General features: G+C 34.8%; 1 protein-coding gene across 1 annotated transcript in view; it reads right to left on the bottom strand.

Moving 5' to 3' along the window:
- Positions 1-25,605, bottom strand: part of LOC150082700 (uncharacterized) — a 187,439-nt gene that overhangs the window by 74,333 nt on the left and 87,501 nt on the right. The window contains exons 4-5 of the mRNA XM_090378245.1: positions 14,941-15,003; positions 5,289-5,419 (exon numbers count right to left, since the gene is read on the bottom strand). Of these exons, the coding sequence (XP_090234371.1) occupies positions 5,289-5,419; positions 14,941-15,003 (194 nt within the window). The remainder of the gene's footprint in view (positions 1-5,288; positions 5,420-14,940; positions 15,004-25,605) is intronic.

Raw genomic sequence — 25,605 nt, 5'->3', positions numbered from 1 at the left:
ATCATGGGGTTTTGCCAATTATATACAGAAAATTTGCTAGCAGAGATAAGGAGATGATTATCCGTTTGTACAAGGCCATGGTTAGGCCGCATCTTGAGTACTGTATACAAGTCTGGAGGCCTCATTTTAGGAAGGATGTAGAGCTGCTGGAATGAGTACGGAGAAGGCAATGAGATTGATGAGGGGAATAAAGGGTTGCTCTTACCAAGAACGGCTTCAGTTCTTCAAATTGCAGCATATGGAGACTAGGTACCTGCAAGATGATCTGACTGAGGTGTTTAAGGCTTTGAACGGTTTCAGCATGCTCAATGCTGATGGGATTCTTCCTCTTACTCAGATTACACACTTGAGGGAGCATGAATTCAAATTGAGGAGAGATCGTTGTAGCATTTATTTGGCCAGTGAGTGGTTGATTGCTGAAACAAACTTTCATCTGGTGTTGTGAAAGTTGATTGTCTAAATTCATTCAAGGAAGATCTACACAAACTTTTGGAGGGAATGGAGATAGGTGAAATGGGATGCATGTTTTTTTTTTTTTTTGCCGATGCTTATATAAGCATCGGCAAAATCTTTTTGGCTGATGCTTATATAAGCTTGCTTTCTTCCATCGCATGTCAATACTAATGCTAACGTGACAAGTACTAAGTGAAATATTGTTCCAGAAGAAAAAAAAATTGTGTAAGATTGCATTAATTAATTTTTATAAACCATAAAATAATGTTATTAAGATTATTCATTCTTCTCAAAGAACTGATTTTCAGTTTAATATGCCTCTCTAATTGCATCTTGTAATTTTCCATATCACAGCTGTTGTGTGTTTCACATTAGGATTGGGAAGATATTTTCATTGCTTGATTTATCATATGAAAGATCTCTTAGAGCTCCTGAGAGCTCTATGAGAGTGTAAAGCTCCTATTATCTCATTTAACACAGTCACTGAGTATGGTGCATATAAGCATCCATAAAACACCCAGATGCTGTGCAATAATTCATGTAGGCTAACATTCTTTAGTGGTCAATTATATACAAATGGTATAAGCGTAAAGGCACATGAAATTAACTAATCAATTTTGTCAGCACACCGAATGAACTCTAGACTATTTAGCAGCAACACTTTTTTCTGTTTATAGCTTGGTACATATTTTATTTTATTTTATTTTTTTGCTTGTACTAAGGTTAGTTTTTGTACACAGAATAAACTTTTGATAAAAATGGGGTTCTCTTCTGATTTACAGCTCAGCCAAAAATTAAATTGGAATGCTGTTATTTTTCAACATTACAAAAATTATGGCACATTGGATGTAACTGATAACTGCAACCCTTATCAACCCACTGCAGGATGGAAGCCTCCTCAACAATTCATGCTGAGGGAAATGGACCATAATCTGCCACGCTGGTCCAGTGCAGGTTGGCAGATCAACCGCATTTAGCAGTCAGGGGATTGAACCCCGGTCTACTCAAAGAGTGTCTGCTACTGCTCTCCCGCTCCTGACCACTCGGCTATAGAGGCCGCTACATTGAATGTACCCGCTCTCAAATATAAGTGGCAGAAAACATGTAAAAAGAGTGGAATCTATCAGATCCTAGCTGCAAGACTTCCACATAGAAAAAGACATTACTAATGCATGTTTTTATACTATTCAGAGTCCCAGTGCTGTTATATTGATCTCATTGGTCTTTAAGAAGAAATTGGCAGTTATAATCCAGAACAGTGGCATCTTTTCATAGTTCAAATGAAATCTTCAAAGCTGTGTTGCTTTTCAATGGGAACATACACCCATCAATTCTTGTTGCATACTCTGTTTGTATTAATAAAGAAGACTACGGAAATATGATGCATGTGATAGAGAAGATCATATATAACCAGTATAAATGGGATGTCTGTTTTTTTTTGTTTTTAGGAGCATTAGCAACTAAGGCCATATTGCTCCGGGATATGCGGTGGTCAGTCCCTGACCTTTCCGCATCCTCCGTATTTGGTGGTGACGGGCTCGAACCCCGGTCTAATCAAGAAGCGTGTGCTGCACACTGCTGCTCCTTCCCACCTGGCTACGGAGGCGCCATGGGATGTCTGTGGGGACTTCATAATGCTGGGGCTCCCTCTGGGTTTGTAAGGTGATTTCACTAGGTATCTTTTTGTGCCTCTTGCTTTTTCTGCCTCTGGGGCAGCAGGCCAGTAGATCAGTAGCAAAAGAGAGTGATTTGACAGAACTGAGTTGCAGTTCAGCACACCCACAACATGCTTAAAAATCTCTTAGTTCCAAGAAATAAAGTATTGCTTCCATCACTACATATCAAGCTTGTACCAGTCAATATTTTAAAAGCAATGGATGCATAAGGTGACACCTTTGAGAATATACAATCTGTGTTTCTAAAATTGTCTGATATAAAAGTGAAAGGTGGCATGTTTAATGGTCCACAATTTAAGCAGACATTTGTTTCACAAGAAATGGAATACAATATCTGATGCTATGCAGCATGCCTAGTAGTTGTTTTACCTTGTGGTTTGACTTTCTCAGTAAAATTGAGTGAAAATTGCAAAGAACCAAGTTGATTGTTAGGTTGATTGAAAATTATGGGAAAATAAGATGTAGAACATCTATCAAACACCATTACTTGCACATGAACTTCTATTTTTTTTTGATAAAATCTGCAGACATTTGTTTCACAAGAAATGGAATACAATATCTGATGCTATGCAGCATGCCTGGAAGTTGTTTCACCTTGTGGTTTGACTTTCTCAGTAAAGTTGAGAGTGAAAATTGCAAAGAACCAAGTTGATTGAAAATTATGGAAAAATAAGATGCAGAACATCAATCAAAAGCCATTACTTGCACATACACCTCTATTTTTTTTGATAAAATCTGGGAAAATATTAGTGAACAGCACAGGAAGAGATTCCACAAGGACATGCAGTCAATTGAGAAGTAATAAAAAGGATGGATCTGGTTCAGAATGATCACATTAACCACAAAAGACATTCAAATGCACATTTAAGGAAATTTTTTTTTGAATACTCCAAAGTAGGGTTTCTACTTTTAATTTATGATTTTTTAGCTTTTTGTTTACTCATAGCAAAGATTAATGCTTTATTTCTGTACAGAAGTTAAACAATGTTGATAAATATGGTAAAGTATTATTGCATATTTAGTTTTCATGATTAGAATTATCTGATATTCTAGGTAGTAAAAATTTGTATTAGGTCATTAGTGATGCAAACTGCTCCAGCATACATGCCAGCCATATCAATACAATTATAAAAAGGAAGAAAACCGAATTAATATCAACAAGGAAAACTTCAGCTAGCACGTCAGATTGAAAATATTTGCATATATGAAAGCCATTAATCACCCTTTAATAAGTGAAAGCCTTATTACAACAGCAAAGGACTATTCATTACTCCTACTGGAGTATTAAAAAAGTGATGGTCTTTTAAAATCTGTGTAATCTGCTGCAGTTGTATGAAGATGAAGGCTATGTTCTATTAAAACTGGAAGAAAAGAAGAAGAATAACTTCTTGTATAACATCAAATCAGCATGCCCACTTTCAACAACAAAAAAAAAAATATATATTTTTTTTTGTTATCTTATTGATGCTATGATTAGAAATATTTTTCCTGTCACACAATCACAGTGGTGCAAACTGAATAATGCAATGCAAACCTATTTCCTTTTCTGACTTACTAACACAAAGGAACAGCAGTATATGTGCACATTAAATAATGATTCTTATTTTTTTTGTGACCTACCTTTGTTGTTTGTATTTGAAGTAATAAATACAATTCATAAGCACTATAATGTAACCACTGAAACAATTTCAGCCATAACATACACACTGCATCTTTACCAATAAACATATTAGTCAAAACTTCCTTCAGTAGGTCAATATCAACACACAGAAAATATTAAAAAAAAAAAAAAAGACTTTCAGTAAAACTGAAAGGTTTACTCTTTTTGTAAATATTTCTTCCTCTTTCAGTTTTATTGAAAGAGAAAAGATGTATTCCATACAAAAAATCTGAATAATATCAAAAATATTTTGGTATTGTCCAACTTTAGTGACTAAGTACAGTGGATTCCGGTTATTTGGGCCACCAGTTAATCGGGGCAGCCGTTTATTTGGGGCAAATCTAAAAAAAACAGAACCCAATCGAGAAAATAGCCAGGATTTACTTCGCTTAATTGAGACAACATGCCGTTTAATCAGGGCAGGAGACCGCAGCACCGGAGATTATCCTATGATTGTCTCTGACCGTACAGTTTGGTCTGATTTCTGGAGGTCACAACCATAAAACAATTAGCAGGCACCTGTTTATTGGGCTTTTCTGTAAGTGCAATCTATCATAAACGGATAGTAAACTCGATCTTATTGAATTTGCGATAATACCGACAGCTGGAATTCTGTGGGTTATTATGGTGAAATGTGTTTACACTTCCATGAAATCTTCAATCATATAAAAAATTAAATTTTCAGAATCTTCTCTTCATTCCTATTTTTAAAGCTTCGTAACTTGTTACTCTGTTCTGACTTACGTGTATCATGTTACTTGCAATTTGTGTGTGCCGTGTTTTTGTTACTGATTACTTATCTTTTTACTGTTTTAAAATTTAACCTCCACCCACAAATGTCAGCAAACAGCAATGTCAGCTAGTTAGTATGTACATATTACAGTATGTATTAATTATTCCGATTATCACCTATATTCTTCCGATTTTCATGTATCATTTAATTTTTTAGTCGGTAAGGTAATAAAGGGTAAATAGCCTGTGGATAATATTCCTCCTATTTTTGCTAATTAGAATCGCTGTTTAATAGAATTAAAATTCAATTCACAAATGTGATCACAATGACCAGCGCTTACTACGTGTAGAGTGAACGGTACTTTACTATGGTGAGTCCATCGTAACATGATTTGATTGTACAGTGAACCAATTATAAAGTGGGGGCTCATTGTATTTTTAACTATTTAAGTGAAACTTCGGATAATTGGGGCAGCCGCTTAATCGGGCTAAAATGCACTAGTCCCGACGTGTCCCAAATAACCGGAATCGATTGTATATGCTTTCAACTCAATCTGTGCTAAATATTGTAAAAAATAATTAATCTGTCTTCCAAAAATATAAGTATTTTGGAAAATAGATTTGTCAACCTTCACATGTATGATGATATGGTGTTTGTGCAGCAATTCATCAATAATGCAAGATGATTTGGAGGATATTAAAAACAGCATATGAGAGCATCTCAAGCATACAAATTGCTCTTCTATTATAAAAAAAATAATACTTACTTGTGGTAATCATTGACACAATATATTTTGTTGTCCATATCAATTGTAAATGGAACCCCATCTAGACATTCATTGCAAACACAACATCTGAAGCAACCCGGATGATAGGACTTCCCCATTGCTTGTAGAATCTAAATATGGAAAAAAAAAAAAAATGAAAATTATGAAATTTTAGTTAAAACATGTTAATTAACACATTCACCTTGATGCAAAGAACTGCAGCAGCATCAAGTTGTTTTTCATTCAGGTGGATGAAAAATTAGCTGACATTTTTTGTTCAAGTGCCCTCGTCCAAGGCCATCTAACATGATCACAGAGAGAAGAAAGCTCATTAAAGTCTTTACTCACTGTAAATTTTTCTGTATGTACTTTGTAGATCCAAAAAAATTTTGGCAATTATCACTCACTCCAGTTGTCTGTTTAGAAGTTAATGGTTATTTTAAAGTAATAGCTGCAAACAGTTAAATGCTGTTATAATTCTTGTGGGAATTAAGTCATTAAAAACAAAAAACTATGTAAAAGTAAATGGCTCAAGTTTGAAATAGAAATAAAAAGGTTCCATTTTGTGCTTAACAAAATAGAATCTTTATTTCTGAAAAATATTTGAAACTTTTAGATACAATTTCAAAAAGGCACTGAATCATAATTTTGAGTTTCATGCATGCAACTAGCAAAATAAAAGGAATTAAAAAATCAAAAAATAGTAGTAAACTGCACAAGGAATGTAAAATATTTATAAACAAATACCTGAGAGAGATGTAATTATTTTTGCATTATGAACCAAACTGTCAAGTTATAATAACAGAATAACTCTTTAATATTCTGAGGAATATTAAAATGTTAGTTTCTAAGTTCTTAAGCAATGAAAAATTTTATTGAAACTTTTGGGCTTTTTTGTGTATACTCTACTCAGTTTTAAATACAGTATATGATATAAACTTTAATGATCGTTTTTTTTTTTTTTTTTTTACAAGATTTATCAAGACACTAATTTTATAGACAGTGACACAGACACAGTTGTATTAGTGGAAATTTCCAAGAACTTGTAAGTAGGAAGAAGTCAAATTAATTACATTTTGAGAATTTATAACTGGGGAAAAAACAAAGTAACCAAGGACCATGCTGAAAAAAAGTGCCACGAGTTGAGTCAGAATGTATGTGTCTGAAATTCTGCTCAGGCACAATAGGAGGATCAAGCTGGAAACCTGGTTAACTCAAAACTTGGAGGACTTGGCAAAACCTTTGGGGGAATTTTTTTGATTTTATTTATTATTTATTTATTTTTTTTTAAATCAGCATGATCCACACTCACAGGCAGAAAGAATTATACTGTGTAGTAACAATATATTTAAACAAAGGTGATAACAAAGTTCTTTGTCAATATCATTTAAGATGCCTTAGTGGTTCAAAGAAACTGCTAACTGGAAGTGCCAAAGGCAATACGCATGCATTTATCTGACAATAAAGGTCAAAATAACCACTGTACCCTTGTATAAACCCCAACAATTCTTTTATAAGGCTTCTCTCCTAGAAAGGGCCTTCTAATGGTGGGAAGATGTACTGAATGGCAGCAATATTTTAAATACAAGAAACAAAATTCCTGGAAAAAGTACCACTATAAACAAATAAATGGATATGTTAGAGCCACAATGAACATAAAGCAACCTTCACACGTTTGCAATGATTCCAGGAGTATAGGTAATAAATTTGACCGAATTGAGGTACAGGAGGGATAAAACTTTCAATTGCCTAGCACAAATTTAATATTAGTATTAGCCATATACTGCAAATAAGCCACAGGCTTTTGCACTGGCAAAAAAAAAAAAAAAAAAAAAAAAAAGTTCTTCCCCCCCCCCACACACACAGATAACCATCCAGTTGACCACTGAATTTCTTCAAACTGTCAGCCTCTACTACCTGTGGAAGTAACTTGTTTCAGTAATTAACTGACTTGCTGGCTAAAAGAAAACTTCATACAATCTAGTCTAAACCTCTTCCACTGTAATTTAAATTTATGGCCCCTAGTTCTGGAATTCTTTATAACAGTAAAAATTCCACCTTCATTCATTTTACTAAGGTTGCCAAGCTCTGCAGCACATAATTAGTCTTATCTCATACAGTTGCTCCTTTGCTGATCTCACATGAGAGTTGCCCATCTTTGGACCCTTTCAGAAAGCTGAAAGTCTTTTTTCAGATGAGGTCTCCATACTTGGACACAATAATCCAAATACAGTCTTACAATTGCCTTATAAGTGGGATTATGACCTCCTATCTCTACAGGATAATGTTCGATAAATCATCGATAGGACACCGTGGGCTTTCCTAGCCACCTGTTTACACTGTTCAGCGAACTTCATATCTACCCATATTATAACTCCCAGATCCCTTTCTTCCTGTTTTTAATTCAACTTCATGAAGTATAAGTTATCTTGGGGTTGTTATTTCCCAATTGCAAGACCTTGCAATTTACTGCATTAAAACATAGTTGCCACTTTTCTGACCATCCTTGAAGCCTGTTCAAAGTCACCCTGAAGGAGCACTGCTTGGCACTGATCATTAACGATGACTTTCTTGCCCCCCCAATCTTTACATTTTCTGCAAATTTTTATATTGTGCTCTATTCCTTTTTCAATGTTGTTTATGAAAATCAAACAACAGTGGTCCAAGAACCAATCCTTGAGAGGCCCCACCTCTGACGTTACACCAAACTGAAGACTAATTGCAACCCTTCTGCTCTGCAGCCACCCTGCAATCCATCTTAGAATATTTTCGAGTATTACCAACTTTAGACAAGCATATACAGTATACAACTATACTGAATCTGCATAAAGTGACATAAGCACTGGGAACACAAAGATGAGAGCAGGAGTGCTTTATAATTAGATGACTGTGATGAGTATAATGAACTTGGCAAACAAATAAAATGGACCAGCAAATCAGAATGTCTTATAATGGGAGAATGATTTTTTAGAGATTGATTGGCTATTCACCTAGTAGCCAGACTTGTCTGGCTACTAGGTGAATTTTTTTTTTTTTTTTTTTGTTTAAAAAAAAAAAAAAAAAAAAAAGTTCCAACATCCCAGACATAAATAACGAAACAAAATTCCCTTTTGCGGTGTGACGGAACACAACAATTGACAATGCACTAAAACAAACTAAACATTTGGTCACTTTTTTTGAGCAGCAGGTGTGAAGACAGTGGAGGATTGCAAGGTAATAGGTACACTAATCTCCGAATGAAGACTTATAATGCCGCTTCTTGTCGCTTATTTATGACTTGAATTTTATATAAGATTTCTGGTTGTCTTTTTTTTTTTTTTTTTTTTAATTTGGAGTCTTCAAGTATGCCGGTTAATCCGATCCCGGTAAATCGAGTCTGCTGTACAAAGCTTTTTTCAGTGAAACCAAATGATAGCTTTAATACAAATGAGAAATGTTTAAGGAAATTTTACTAAAAGTATAAGTTATCTTGGGGTTGAAGATACAAATCAAAATGAATGACAAAGGAACTGATGACTTTTAGTGACAGAGAAAAAAAGAAGCATAGGACGATTATAAATTATCAGACCCTGAACTATTTATTAGAGATCTATTTATATAGATCTCTAATAAAATTACTAAGGAGGTGAGGCAATGTAAAATAGATGAGAGTTCCTCAGATAAGAGTACAAAGAACGGTAACAAAAATTCCTTTGCTTGCATTAGCAGTAAAAGGAAACGAATCAACCACATTTGTCCAACTGATACTGGTGGTAACAACATAGATGGTCCTGAACCAATTGCTGATAAGCCTGAATGAGTATTTTTCTTCCACATATGAGGAAGTTTTTAAAGAGTACCAATGATCTAGCCAATGCTAACTGACAGTTCAATAATTTTATGGTAACTGAGAAATCACTAGAAGCAAAGTAATTAAAAGTGAACAGGGCACAAGGAGCTGAAGGAATCTATTCAATTATACAGAAGGAAGCAGCAAAATATGCAAGTAAACCTTTAGCTGGCATGAGAGTACTCCTTAGATTCAGGCAACATCCTTATATACTGAAAATGTGCAAATCTCTCCTATTCACAAAGCTGGCTCAAAGTACAAAATGAGCAAGTACATACCTCTCATGTTGACATTTTTGTGGCAGGGAAGATTATGGAGTCCACTTTAGGATGCAATACAAGGTCATCTCAACAGGTATAGAATTATAACAGAATCTCACAGCATGGCTCTGTTAACTCTGTAATAGGCACATATGACCAAGATGTGTTATGGCTGCTGCTCTTTATGGACTAATAGTATGAGTGGGATCCCACAGGATTTGGTTCTTGACCCCCCCACACTGTTTCTAATAGTCATTAATGATATTAATGTATGTATTTCAACTTTAATGTCTAGGTTTGTTGATAATACAAAGGCGATCAGAGTAAATAATGGCAGTAATCAGGGTATGCTGCTTCAACAAGACTTTGATAAATTATACGGATGGGTTGAGAAATGAGATCACATCAATTTGTTGTATGACAGTTTGGTGCATGGCAATTTGCTGTATGCAACAATTTGGCAAATGACAATTTGGTTAGACAGTTCGTGACTATGACAACCCTGAATTCTTTGGGAGAATTCAGTGTATGGCAAAGCAAGACAAAGTGCAAATTTTTAACATGCTGTGCTGTAAATGGTGAATTTAGTGATCACAACACTGTTCTTGATATTTTATATGGAGGGTACTATCCACCTTCACTTCTTAAAGCACAATTCTACCTTTTTTTTTTTTAGGAGATCCTATTAAAGAAGTGCTATAGATATGTTAAATATTATGCTCTCAGAGAGAGGTCAAAGTACTTTCTAAAGTAAACTGCCATTAATAAATCATCTTATCTGGATTAAAGGTGTTACAATATGGATGGAGTCATGCTGAAATAGGTATGTACTCACTTTCTTCTGCCTATGAGAAGGAATGATATGACTCATTTTATACGAAATAAATGGATTAAAAATATATTTTCTTTTTTTCTAAATTTCTGCATTCCACAATTTCTCTTGTTTCCTTACCCATTACTTCATTGATTTTGTTAATTTTTGATCCCTGGGTGATGCACCAAATTGTCATAGCCACCAACTGTCCTTCACCAAATTGTCTCATACATCGAACTGTCATGCACTGAACTGACATGAACCCCCTGAGAAATGGTAGCTGAGGTTAATACCGGAAAATGCAAGGCCTTGCATCTGGGTAGCAGTGATCCTAGGGTAACATCCCACTCGGTTACCACAAAACTCAGATTGTAAATAATGAAAATGACTTGGAAGTAACTACAGAATCTGATCCGTTTTCCGAAAACAGTGCAGACAGGCTACTAGGACAGCCTGTACAGTTGTCAACAATATATAGGAACTTTGCCAGAGGAGATAAAAAAATTAGAGGTGATTATTCCATTACATAAAGCAAAAATTAAGTCCTATCTTGAAATGCTGCATACAGGTGCAATATTCAGAATGGGGCCTAAGCATTCCTTGGAGATCATATCAGGAAAGATATGGACCTGTTATAAGGGGTACAGAGTAGAGTAACAAGATGGTCAAGTTAAGCAACATACATAAAGGGACATAAATTGAAACTGAAAAGAGATAGTTGTAGACTAGATGTCCAAATATTTTCCATTAATCAACAAATGACTTGAGTGTTAGAATAAATTACGACAGGAATTTATTCTAACACTCAAGTTGAAAGTTTATCTAAGGAGGGATTGGATAAATAATTGAAAGAAACAGGAAAATGAAGTGAGAGGTGACATTTTATTTTTTAATTTAAATAAAAATCAATAAGGGGGGAGGAACTGTTTAAAATGCAGGTAATTGCAATATTTGAAATAGCTTAAATATAATGATTCTCTGCATTAACTTTTGCAATCAACCATCAGAGAACACTGTCGTCTCTCCAGTGGCAGTGCTGAAGCATGTGTTCTTTAGAAAAGACTGATGCATTTAAATGACATTTCAATGGAGACTTCAAAATATTTCATAAGGAATGCAGTGCAAGTACGAATGATTGTAATCTCCTTGCATTTATTGATTTGTGTATATTTAACAAAAGTAAAATCATACATATATTAAAACAATGTTCATATCAGTCAAAATTCACTCTTCTCATCTCCATATCTCTGCATTTTCTTACTTTAATATCCTATGTAATTAAACTACTTTTCTAAATTCCCTAAAAATTTAATTTTCCTGCCCCATAAATGCAATAACAACAAAGAAAATAAACTTCCAAAACTGAAATTTCAGTGAAACAAAAATCAGTGTAATATCTTCCTTAATAATATACCCTGATCTTCCTTAACATTCCAATGCATTAACTCCTCATGATAATAAATCCTAAGTCTTCACTATAATCAAATCATTGCCAAATTATCAACATGGCTACATCCCTTATACCAATTAAATGACAATTAAACCACATCGTTCCTTGAAAGATAAGTAATAAATTCACTTGGAAACCCTACATGTTAACATCACTACTTTGCTGAGTCCATTTGTGTTGCATTGTTCAATTCATTTTCTGTTATAAATTCGAAATTTGACAATTCAAATACCTCCTAAGGAGCAGACTTTTTTTCTTTTTGTTTCCAGGCAAAATGCTGACTGCCCTTCAATTCAATATTTGTTTATTTGTGATATCTGTTTAGAACTTTAATTAGAACTTTTGAGAGTGTATATAACTTGCATTTTTAAAACTTACCTGGATTACTGAAAATATCAGAAAATCCTGATTGCAAGGTAGATATACAAAAATTTGCTTTCAGTTAAAGTGCAACTGATTGTTGAAACAATCCTCCATCTGGTGTGGAAATGGGCATCTTGATTAAATTTAAAAGATTAGACAAATTATTGAAAGAGATGGACAAATGAAGTAGGTAGTGGTGTCTTTTTTTTTTTTTTTTTTGACGTTATATAAGCTTGCCTCATTTTGTCACTACAGCTACTAAGTGAAATGAGCTGTTCTGATAATAGCATCCCAGGCTGGATAACCTGTAGTAGGGAGGTGGGGGGGGGGACTGCTCCCATGTGAATTCCTATCCAAAATTTTTCTATTTAGCTTGCACCTTATTGCCTTCTACTTATCACATAATAAAACTCATATATATATATATATATATATATATATATATATATATATATATATATATAACTACATATATAACTACATATATTAACTACAGACAAATAGAATGGAATAGCAAATCAAAATGTCTTATAAATGGAGGATTTTAACTTTCCAGATATGGAACTTATGGGTTGGTCACTCACAGTATCAAAACTTTCATGGATTTCTGGATGGCTGTTTTCTACAGTAGCATGTTAGAGGGGCAACAAGAAAAAGCAATACACATGATCTGATTATCAGAAATTCATACATTAAGAATTTCTGAATAAAGGAACCACTATGTTGCCATTATCATTACACATTGATGTGAGATCTGCTTAAGGATATAGCTACTATCAAGGGAAGGAATTTTACTTCTATAAAGGCAATTACAATGGTCTTAGTTAGTTTTCAAATTATTTTCAGTGGGACCAACTCCAATTTCTAAATGGGAAACATTTGGGAAAGTAAACATAGAAGCCACTAAGCTTTCTATACCAGCTAAGAGATATTGTTCCAAGTTTAAACCTAAATGGATATCATATGAATTGATGAGAAGTGACAGAGAAGAAAAATGCATGAGATCTTTATAAATTAGCAGAGAACAGAAAACTGCAATAAGCACAAACTAGTCTGCAATCAAGTTACTAAGGGGATTAGACAAGCTAAAGAAAATTATGAGAAGTCTGTCTAAGAATGTAAAGAAAAAGTATAAAATAATTCTCTACTTATGTTAACACTAGAAGGAAAGGGATGAACCACATAGGCCTACCAGATATAAATAACTGGTGATGATCCTGTTCAGTTTGCTGAAAAACAATAAATATTTTATATCTACATCTATTTTGCCTGTGAAGAAGTTTTTAGGGATGGGAATACCAGATATACAAACAGAATACACAAAACAAGGAGCTAAATAATTCTGTGATAAGTGAAAGGAAGGTGGAAGAGATGTTGCAGACGTGGCTAAATGTGAATAAGGTACCTGGTAAGATGGAATATATCCAATTATATAAAGAGCAGCAGGCAATAGAGGTAAGCAAACCTTTAGCCACAATTATGAGAGCACCGTTGGAATCAGAGGTGGTCATATTGACTGGAGATGTGCAAATGTATTCCATATTTTTTGGAATACATTTGCATATAATTTTGTATTTCATAATTATATGGAAATCCGAGCAAATCCAAAATTATAATAATTATCCCATTCTTTAATGCATGGTCAGGCCACATCTTGAGTACTGCAGATAAGTCTGGCCACCTCATTTTATGAAGGACGCAGTGCTGCTGAAATGGGTGCAGAGGTCAATGAGATTGGTTAGTGGAACAAAGGGGAAGCTCTAACCAAGAAAGAGCTCCAGTTCTGCTAATTGCAGTATCTGGAGACTAGACACCTGCGAGGTGATCTGAGTGAGATATTTAAAGCTTTGAATGGACTGAGCAATCTGTTGTAGTGGAAGTGGATAGTTTGAATAAATTCAAGGAAGAACTAAAACAAACTAAACTTTTTTTTTTTTTTTGTTGCCAATGATATGTAAGGTTGCTTTCTTACATCATTTGCCACTACTACTACTACCACCACCACCAAACTTAATTTTAGCCACTACTGATTTAAAAAAAATTATGAAAATCAACCCAATAGGGATCAAGTTGTTACACAGCCAAATAGATGGACACAAAGATAACAACTGCTTTAAGTAATGTAAACACACAAATAATGATTATAATAAAAAATAGCTGTCCTTTTGTGCCTCCAGTACATGAAAATTCCAATATAATACACTATATACAATAGTTCTTAAGATATACAATTAATTAAAAAAAAAAAACAAAAAACCCCCATTATTCAGTTATTTCTGGCCACAATTATAAAATAATTGTGGATATAAGCACTTTTGAATTTGGAGTCATTTATTGGCAATAATACTGTATTAATCTAGTTGTATTTCAATAAGAATGATTGTCTTTTCTCTTTTTACGATTTATTAGTACTGAGGGAGGGGTTATAACTAGCCAACATCCACTATCAATAGATCTCGTACCTGTATTATTCTTTAAGAAATGTATATTCTACAGGCAGTCTCTCTACAGGAAGTTCTGTTGACAGAAGTACTCTTCAACTTTGGCTAGTAATAAGAATTGAACCAAGTTCCCTCCCCCTCTCAATTCTACTCATTCACAGCCGCTATTTCATACCAATATGATGTGAAGCAGTGACTATCCTTTGCATAACTAAAAGTGCTTCCTTAGAGAAAGTTAAAATTACAACTTATACATTTTGGAATTATATTTGTGCTGTTGGCCTAATCCATTTCAGCAGGAATTAAGAGTCACAAGAAAGTACACCATGCTATGTGTTCAATAAATCTATCCTCCATTTTCCAATACTAAAGCTAATAGTAGCTGCAGTACTATATAAATTCTGCAGATACCATTAACATGACAATGCTATTTAATCAGAATCTGAAATCTTAACACCTCTCTCATAAAACTAATAATGTCAGTATAATACATACCATTTCCATTATCAAATGGCCACAAACTGCACACTTTTCTGCTGTCTGCTGGAATCCTGAATACTACATGGAAATAATATTAATTCATTTTGTCTACATTCAGGATTTCTATAAATTATATTACAATAAAATAGATGCAAAAAAAAAAAAAAAAGTGACATGTAACTCAATAAGCACCGTGTTCACAAAAAAAAAAAAAAAAACTGTGATGGCAAAAATATTTATACATAAATACTTTCATGGTATATTATAAAACCATATTTCTTTTCAATTACATACAACATAAAGCAATAATCCACAATATATTCTTGACTCATTGGTGTGCATGGAGGTAACTATAGCAACAGAGCACTAATTGAATAAGGAGCAAAATATTTTCAGATATTGTAAAAAAAGCAGTTTCACTGTGAAAGTGTTAACCAAAAAGAGTACAGAAACACAATACGGCATTTATTACTACAGTGAGTAAACAGGTTATTTTTCCCAAAGCAAAAAATTGCATTTACACTGCTAACAAACATTTTTAGAGAGATACATGAAGGTATAGGGGCTCACATCTGGTGAGTGTGGGCTTGGCACACCCAGGGTCCTGAGCTGGATATCATCTCTCTCTCTCTCTCTCTCTCTCTCTCTCTCTCTCTCTCTCTCTCTCTCTCTCTCTCGAGATAGAAATTTTTTTAGGTTTTTTTGGCTGGTGCAGCATAAGCCTCAGGCTTCCTTGCACCATATGGCTAATAATAATAATATCAGGCTTAATGTCCAAGTTTGCAGAAAATACGAAGGTTGGTAGGGTTGTCAATGACAGTATGTTACAGCAACAGGATCTAGAAAAGTTGCACAGATGGGCTGAGAGATGTCAACTGAATTTTAACATTGACAAATTTTATTATTATTTTATTATTATTAGCCGTATGGTGCAAGGAAGCCTGAGGCTTATGCTGCACTGGCCAAAAAAAAAAAAAAAAAAAAAAAAAAAAATTCCCTATTACCCTGAGAGAGAGGGAGAGAGAGAGAGAGAGAGAGAGAGACAAGGTATTCTTGTATTGATTGCGACTTGCGGCCTCCAGGGTTACCCCTATATACCGCTGTAGCATCTGTAGGTTATTTATAGCCGGCAAGTGTGTGTAACTGTGTGTGTGTGTGTGTGTGTGTGTAAGTATATATGTGTGTTATGATGGTTGTTGTTTGCCGGCCCTGGAGTCTTAGCAGCGGGGAGGCAGGGAGCAAGCTACCTGCGTCCCGACTCCCGTCCCTAGCCACGTGGAGGCGCTCCAGGAACTATCTAAATTACACTAAGTGGGATTCCAACAAGTGGAATCCCAGTTATAATAAATAAGGAATAGGGAGGATAAAGCAGGAGAAAAGAAAGTAGAAGAAGAAAAGTGAGCGAAACACTCTCTCAGGAAAAGAAGAAATAGGAAAGAGGAAAACACTAGTTGGAAAATCTAACAAGCGAGAGAGCTTGAAGAGGTAAAATTTTGAAGCCTGAAGGCTTGTAATTTTGAAAGAAAGATTCTCCTAGCCGGGAAGGAAGCCCAACCTGCACCGACAAGGGGAAAAAGAAAAGTCTCAAGGAAAGAACATAGGTAATGTACAAGTGGCTATTAGATAGCCACTTAAAAGAATAAACTAAGTTAAATAATAAATACTTATGTCACCGATATGAAACATAGCAGTAAACATTAACAAATTACACTGCATAAGCAGAGAGTAAAATATACAATATTTACAAAATAAGTAATTAAAATCTTAGCTGAAAACTAGTCAACCAAGAAATTAACAGAAATAGTCAACCAGAAGAAATGCAGAAACATATATACAAAACACAAAAAGAGACAAGCAGAACTCACTCAAGGCAAAGATATGCCAAAGGCAAAACCAATAAATACTGTACAATAAATTAGTTAACCAAATCAAAAGCAATTCTAAATTTAAATCTAAGTATAACAAATCAAAATAATAAGTTAAGTATTAAACAATAATTAATGAATATGCAGAGAAAATGTCTCTGCACAAGTAATCTAATCTATAAACATATGTACACAACCAGCAAGTGCAAAGCTGCTACCACAAGCTGCGAAAACAAAACTTGTTTCAAATAACAAGACACGTAGAATTAACAATAATGCATAGGTAAGCATTAAAAAAAACTCAACCTGCAGGGCTGAACAAAAGCTAAAACTATACATTTCCACTGCAACTGGCAGTAGAAAAGAAAACAATGGCAAGACTGGAGGAGGAGAACGACGCCTCCAACCAGTCAGCCAACAAAGCAATTGGATCTGAGAGGGTGGGGAGAGGTCCATCCCACCCCTCAGAACCAAAACCCATTTACAACTAAAAATGCTAGACCAAGAACTATATGGTACTAGCAAAAACCTAACTGATTGCAGCTGCAATCAGGCAGGAAAAAGAAAAATACAACAAATAATCAGCGCCGCAGGAAAACAAAATTAAATCAAAACACAAGCAGCAAGAGAAGCAGCCAGCAGCCCCAGCAGTAAAACAGCCTAGAGAGGAAAATCATCTCACTCAACCAGAACAGCCAACTGAAGGTTGGATCTGAGGGACCAAGGAGAGGTCCATCCCACTCCTCAGAGCCAAACAGACAACGTAAGAAGAGAAAACCTGTCTTTTCAACATAATAATGAGCTAACTACACAAGTAATGTACAATATAAACATTTAAGATTAACAACTGCTGATAAAATCAGTTACTCTCAATTCTGAGAGCAAGCAGCAAATCAAACAAAAGCACCATGATATTAACAAGATAATTACAGTGTTTACAAAATACATACAATTTAACACAGAAAATCATTTCAGGCAACCCAGACAGAGTTCGAAGTGGGAGAGGGGAGGTCCATCTCTTCCACTCGGCCAGGAGAAACCTGAAACAAGTCTCCAGAAAAAAGACGCAAAAACTGCGTCCAAAACAAAAGGCAATTTAGGCAAGGAAGAAATTTCTCTCAAAAAAAAGAGAGAGAGAGAGAGAGAGAGAGAGAACTATTAGCATTAGTAGAGGCATATGTTGCAAGAAAGCAAGCTTATGCCAGCATCAGCCAAAAAAAAAAAAACCCCACTCCCATTTCACCCCTCTGTTCGTTCGAAATACCTGTCCAGCTGAGCCTTAAATTTATTTAGGCTATCGACTTCTACAAAAAATGATAGAAGTCTGTTCCACCAACCAACTACCCGCTGGCTAAAGGCAAATTTTCGCACATCTATCCTACAAAGTATTGAATATGGGTAGCAGTAACCCCAGAGTAACGTATCAACTGAGCGGTGCTACACTCAGGGTAATGGAGAATGAAAAAGATCTAGTGGTAATTCTGCAGTCAGATATGAAGTTTTCTGAGCAGTGCAGACAGGCTGCCCGAGCAGCTCATAGGGTATTTTCAATAATATACAGGAACTTTGCTAGCAGGGATAAGGTGGTGATTATCCCTTTGTATAAGGCAATGGTCAAACCTTGAGTACTGTATACAGGTCTGGAGTCCTCATTTTAGGAAGGATGTAGAGCTGCTGGAAAAATACAGAGAAGGGCAACGAGATTAGTGAGGGGAACAAAGAGTTGCTTTTACCAAGAAAGGCTTAAGTTTTGAAAATTGCAGCATCTGGAGAATAGGCACCTGCAAGGTGATCTGGTTGAGGTGTATAAGGCTTTGAATAGTTTGAGCAAGCTCAATGCTGATGGGATTTTTCCTCTAGCTCAGATTATATACCTGAGGGGGCATAAATTCAAACTGAAGAAAGACAGCTGTAGAATAGATATGTGGATATTTGCCTTTAGCCAGCGGATGGTTGATTGCTGGAACAAAACTTTCATCTGTTGTTGTGGAAGTTGATAGGTTAAATAAATTCAAGGAAGAATTTGACAAACTTTTGGAGAAAATTAAAAAATGGGAAGTCCCCCCCCCCTTTTTGGCTGATGCTGTATAAGCTTGCTTTCTTGCATCATATGCCTCTACTAATTCTACACTAAAAAGAGTGAATGCATGTCATAACAGTTTTGATTCCATTTCCATTGTTAAAATTTTGTTATGTTGCAAACTGGGTTGCATTTTAATAGGATAACTGTGTACAATTCAAAAAAGGTTTTGCTCTAATTCAGTGGTTTGCCAACTTTTATTAATTCTAACTAGTGTATCCGTGGCAAATATTTCTTCAAAACTGTTTCAGAGAAGTAAAGATTAATACTGAAATAATTACAAAAATTTCTCCCTCAATTTCCTTTACTGCTAGCTAAAAAATGAGTCCAGTAGGATGGACTCTTTTTTTTTTTTAAATAATAAAATATATTTTAAAAAATTACTAAAATTGCAATTTGATCATAAATTTTTTTTTTTTTTTTTTTTTTACATACTATAGACTCTCGATTTTTCCGGGATAGATGGTAAAAAACAAATCCCGAATAATCAATTTCCCGGTTAATCCAAAAATACAAAGTCCCTGACATACGTAAGAGATACGTTCCAGGACTTCTTACTTCGTCGAGTTTTAAGTAACTCGGGAATGACTAATAACATATTGCTACTATATTATTATTGACAAATCTGAGTTTTATTGACAAACGGAACAAAAAAAAAAAAAAAAAAAAAAAGAAGCAATGCACTAAAACAAACCGAACATTTGGTCTTTTTTTTTTTGAGCAGCGGGTGTGAAGACAGCAGCGATTGCAAGATAATAGGTACACTAATCTCCCAATGACGACTTATAATGCCGCTTGTCACTTTTTTACGACTTGCAAAATATCTGTTTATACCTATTCTAGTTATTAGTTGAATTTTTTGATTTCTGGCTGATTTTTTTTTTTTTTTTTTTTTAATTTGGAGTCTTGAAGTGTCCCAGTTAATCTGATCCCAGTTAATCAAGAGTCTGCTGTATATCACCATATTGTCCTTTACAAAAAATTAATGCACAGATGAAGTTACAAAATTACAATTATTCTAGTGTACCCGTGGCAAATATTTTTCCAAAACTTTAATGAAATGGTTGCTCAACAGTTCCATATCAGAGAACTTAAAAAATAACAAATTTTGAAAATCAGTCAGAAAATATTTCTGAAAATTTTACTACAGTCAAATTGTGTTGTGTTTTTTTTGCTAAATAAAACCTATTGCAGAAGGAATCAGGTCAAAAGCTTTAGTCTTTGAGTTATTCAAGTTCAAAGAGTGTTCTGGACAGAAGGACATATGAAAATTATTATATAGATTTCTCCATGACACCTCTTGTTTTTTTTTAAATATTCTGTCTATCCACAAGCCAGATTTTATTAAACCAATAATGAACTCATTTTCTTCTTTATCACTAGCGAAGTGCCAAATTCCTTCCAGATATAATATACAGCAGAAAAAATTTAAAATTGAATGAAAATTTTAAAAAAATTTAAAACTATGCGCCAATAATCTTCAAATTATAATTTACTGAACTGAAAAGTTCATAGACTTTACATATATACAAGTAGACTTTCAGTAGAAAGTCTACAGCAGACAGTAGAATAACGGCATCTTCAGGAATTCGAGGTACCGTTATTTCGATTTTTCCATTATCTAGAAAGTTTTATTTTTAATATATTTAATGCAGAAATAATGAGGCCAAATAAGAAATAATGATTAAAAATGCAATTTTATTAACTGCATATAAAAAAACAAACATGTTGATGATCCAATGTTATATTCTGCCACTGATACACTTCTGCTTATGCCCCGTTCTATTTTCTTTATTATATCAAGTGATGATACCGTCACTTGATATGGTATCATCACCATCCTCCCCACACTGGGTGAAACAAGCATGGGTTTGAATCCCGTCGATGAATGACGTGAGGAACTTTTATAGGCTTTATTCACTCCGTGGATGAGCTAGTGGGTCTCAGGTGTAGATAGTAGGGTTTTTACCCCAAGAAATTGGGGTTTTTCATCCAGCAAAACTGGCAAATCAAGCAGAGAACACATAATTTACAGACACAGTACACATGGGGATATGAATAACTTTCTGGGTGACCTTAACGTAATAGTTTGGATTATATCAAGTTTGTCACTAAGCTTTAAATGTTGTTCTTCTTTGCTTCGCTGTATGAGGTTTATTAACTGTAAGAGTCATAGTGAGGGGTTTTTAATTTAAAATAAATTAACTATATAATATCAGTGTAGATACACCATAATTTATCCATAAATTTGAACTATGTATGTAGTGCAAAGGCATCGTTTTAATTGTATCTCATATTGTGGGTGCCTTCACAACGAGATAGCTGCTATTGCACTACTTCAAATAAATAACACTTCTCTAGTAGAGAAGACTACTGTTATTTATTTTCAGTGGATACCACCACCCAGACGATCGTTTCAAAGCTAGTGGGCTTCATATCAGTGGGTGGGCAGCTACCCTGGTAAGGCAACATGCCATCACAGTTGAAGTTACTTCCACAATATGAGAGATGTCAAATGGTGTAGGTAATAATAATGTATTAGAAAACGAAATGCACAAGGCATAATTTTTTTATGGGTTTAGGTAATTAACTATATAATATTGGTGTAGATACACCATGGTTTACCCATAAATTTTAACTACATATGTAGTTAACGGCATTGTTTTAATTGTATCTCATATTATGGGTGCTTCACAACGAGATAGCTGGTATTGCACTACTTCAAATAAATGAGATACAATTAAAACAATGCCTTTACACTACATACGGTTCAAATTTATGGGTAAACTATGGTGTATCTACACCGATATTATATAGTTAATTACCTAAACCCATGAGAAATTAGGCCTTGTGCATTTCGTTTTCTAACACAATTTAAAATAAAGGTAAAACAGTGGTACAATCTGTGATATCAGTACAGAATTCATTTTGAAAATGGCAAATGTAAACAAATACAGCAATCACGTGACTTGCTGTTTTATTTTTTCGCCACTGCAAGACATCTGCGCTGTATTTATACATTCGATCTCAATGTGCCATTATTTCAACAGTCTACTGTAGTACCTTTGCAAACCCTCAGGAAATCTCTGCTCTAGTTCATGAGTGAAAACCGAGAAATACTTTTTTTCTTATTCCTTTGTTAATTAAGTAAAAAAAATAAAAGGAATAATTAATAGGTTTAGAGCAGGAGAAAATATAAAATAAGAGTGATCTATGATAAATTCTAGCAGTCATAAGTTACAATGAACTAATGCAAAGGAAAGAACAGAATCAATTGCATGATATAACAAGAACATTATTGCTGCCTCTAATAAAAAACACTTTATACAGTGTGATTCAAATTTTATGCAACCCAAATATCAGTATTTAAAATTTATTAATTCCTTTATTACCAGATTATAAAATAAAATAATTATAATAACCATGATTAAGTAATTATAAAAAAAAAATTATAATAAATGCTGAAAATATTCAACATTTTGAATACATGTACAGACCTCTTTCATTACATTCAGTAACAGTGATCGTTGCATATCTGTATTCAAAATTTCCTCCTGCATATTTGTTTTAATCCTCAAATGTGTGAGAATTATTTTTTTTTATAAACCTTGCCTTTCAAAAGGCCCCACAAATAATAAATAACAATATTAAATCTGGAGCACTTCAGATTCCAGAAGACTTTCCTTTTGCTGTGTTGTATTCACCATCTCACCAGTATGCATCACTTGGGTCAACTGACACTTGTTGTTGGGGTGGGGGTTTGGCACATGGACTACTGTGGCCAAATTTCACCTGTTACGTTGGAGTGTTGATCAACATACAGAATGAAACAGATCTAGAAGTGTGTACATCAGGTGATCATTTTTAGGTATGCAAAAAACTGATAAATTGGCCTAGTCTCCAATAATACTAGTTAGATGCAAAGGCTTGTGCAAGAGTTATGCAGTGATCTGAAAGACACTAATTACTACTACACAATTCTGGCTGAATGTTAATGTGTATGCTAATGAGACAACTGATGGATTTTTATGGAATCAGCTTCTGCTGCCATTAGCATCTCATTTGCTATGTGCCACAACAGTGGGAAATGAAAGTTTACAGAGTGGGAAATGACAATCTGTTTATCTAACACAGATAGTAATGTATTAGCAGGATCGGATTAAGGATGACATAGACCCACGGCCATATTTAATGTACATGTATTACATATATCTCCAATTCACAAAGGGGAATCAAAGGGTAACAAGTAATTACAGACCTGTTAGTTCGACTTCTGTTCCACGGAAAATAACGGAGTCACTGGTTAAAGAAGCATTGCAGGATCATCTAGACAAGACAGCAGTAATAATTCTGACACAGCATGGGTTTGTCAAGGGAAGTCTTGTCTGACCAATTTCATTGGATACTATAATGTGGTCACAAAAGGAACTGGATGCAAAAAATAATTTTGATATCATATACTTGGATTTCAGGAAAACTTTTGATACTGTTGCACATGGAAGACTACTGTACAAATTGGAGCAGTATGGCATTAAGAGCAAGTTGCTACAATGGATAAAAGGATGGTTGAGTGGGAGAAGACAGAGTGGTGGTCAATGGGTACTGCTCTATGTGGACTAATGTTATTAGTGGTGTCCCTCAGGGTTCGGTGTTGGGCCCATTGTTGTTTTTTTTATATTAAGCTTGATATACCTTCATCAATAATATTGATGAAGGTATATTAAGCTTAATGTCAAAGTTTGCAGACGATACAAAGGCTGGCAGGGTTGTTAATAACAGTAATGACAGTATGCTGCTGCGACAGATCTGGAAAAGTTGGGTAGATGGGCTGAGAAGTGGCAACTGAAGTTTAACATTGACAAATGCAAAGGTACTGCATATGGGTAGCAGTAACCCCAGAGGAATGTACCAACTATGTAGTGTTACACTCAGGGTAATGGAGAATGAAAGAGATCTTGGGGTAATTGTGCAGTCAGATATGAAGTTTTTTGAGCAATGCAGATAGGCTGCCAGAGTAGGCCGTGGGGTCTTGTCAATAATATACAGAAATTTTGTGAACAGGGATAAGGAGGTGATTATCCCCTTGTATAAGGCAATGGTCAGGCCACACCTCGAGTACTGGGTACAGATCTGGAAGCCTCATTTTAGGAAGGATGTAGAGTTGCTAGAACGAGTACAGAGAAGGGCAACAAGACTGGAGAAGGGAACAAAGGGGTGCTCTTATGAAGAAAGGCTTAAGTTCTGCAAATTGCAGCTTCTGGAGACTAGGCACCTGCGAGGCTATCTGATTGAGGTGTATAAGGCCTTGAATGAATTGAGCAGGCTTAATGCTGATGGGATTCTTCCTCTTGCTCAGATTACAAACCTGAGTAGACAGATTCAAACTGAGGAAAGACCATTGTAGAATAGATGTGTAGAAGTTTGCCTTTAGTCAGCGGGTAGTTGATTGATTGAACAAACTTCCATCTGTTGTTGTGGAAGTTGGTAGCTTAAATAAATTCAAGGCAGAACTAGACAAACATTTGGAATGAATAGCTCAGTGAAATGGGAAGGTTCCCCCCCCCCCCAGGCTGATGCTGTATAAGCTTGCTTTCTTGCATCATGTGCCTCCACTAATGCTAATATAAATACAAATACTACATAGGTTTTTATATTTATATTGCAAATAATAATTCCTTGATAAAAATGTAAATTAAGGTCGAAACTGTTTTGTTTTTTGACTTGAAAAATAAAGTAATAATAAAATCAATTTTAATAGAAACTAAACTTATTTATCATACAATAAAAAAGGTACAAGAATAAAATTTAAACACTTAACAAGTTAAGTTCAAGAATGCATTTATATTACACGTTTTCTTGGTTTATTATTATTATTATTAGAATTTTTATCACTACTTTAGCAAATATTTACACTGAAAATGTGGCCCCTCTTTGTGTGGGGCCCCCAGCCATGGCCGGTTTGGCTGTAGCGTTAATGCGGCCCTGTGTATTAGGTAAACAGTCATTCTCTCTCTCTCTCTCTCTCTCTCTCTCTCTCTCTCTCTCTCATCCTTTAACAGAAACAGGATGGGCTCTACATCCTGTTTCTGTTAAAGGATGTATCAGAGCAAGAAATGTGCAGTGACTCCAACCAGGGACGGCACCAGTAATTGCGGGACTGATCGATAACTATGACATTGCAACATGGGTCAATGTCGTGTTGGGTCAACCAGAAGTGCTCAGCAATGGCTGAGTCTTCTACGTCCACTAAACGAATGGCTCTTTCATGTTCTGAAACACAATTGCTGAGTCTTCTGGAAGTTTCCCCAACGTAACAACTAGTTGCTATACGCAGTTCACCATACACGACTGCCATCGCACACACATAGGTTTTGTATTTCTAGACCATTAAAAACTGATGAAAAGCAACATACTACCCGAAAGCTCTTTTGTATTACTGTTTACTGTATGTATTTTGATATTAATACCTATTTTGACTGCATCTTATTACTTTTTTCCATTCTGCTCTGCGTCACATAGTAAAATATATGAATAATGAAATTCTAAAGTGGGGCATTGGAGTACTGCCATATTTATTTTATTTTATTATTTTTTTTTAAATCATATCTTGTGAAATCAGTCCTAAGATCAGTAAACCAAGAACTACAAGAGTCAAGAAAGATATAGGAATGTTAATGTTAAGCAAATAATGAGATGAATAACAAATGCTTCCAAATGAGTGCCACTGAAGTGGTT

Source organism: Mastigoproctus giganteus, chromosome 7 (assembly GCF_048544385.1).
Source record: "Mastigoproctus giganteus isolate SK-2022 chromosome 7, ASM4854438v1, whole genome shotgun sequence".
NCBI classification, from domain to species: Eukaryota; Metazoa; Arthropoda; class Arachnida; order Uropygi; family Thelyphonidae; genus Mastigoproctus; species Mastigoproctus giganteus.
The sequence above is the reverse complement of the archived record's forward strand: the minus strand, read 5'-3'. Positions and strand labels throughout refer to the sequence as shown.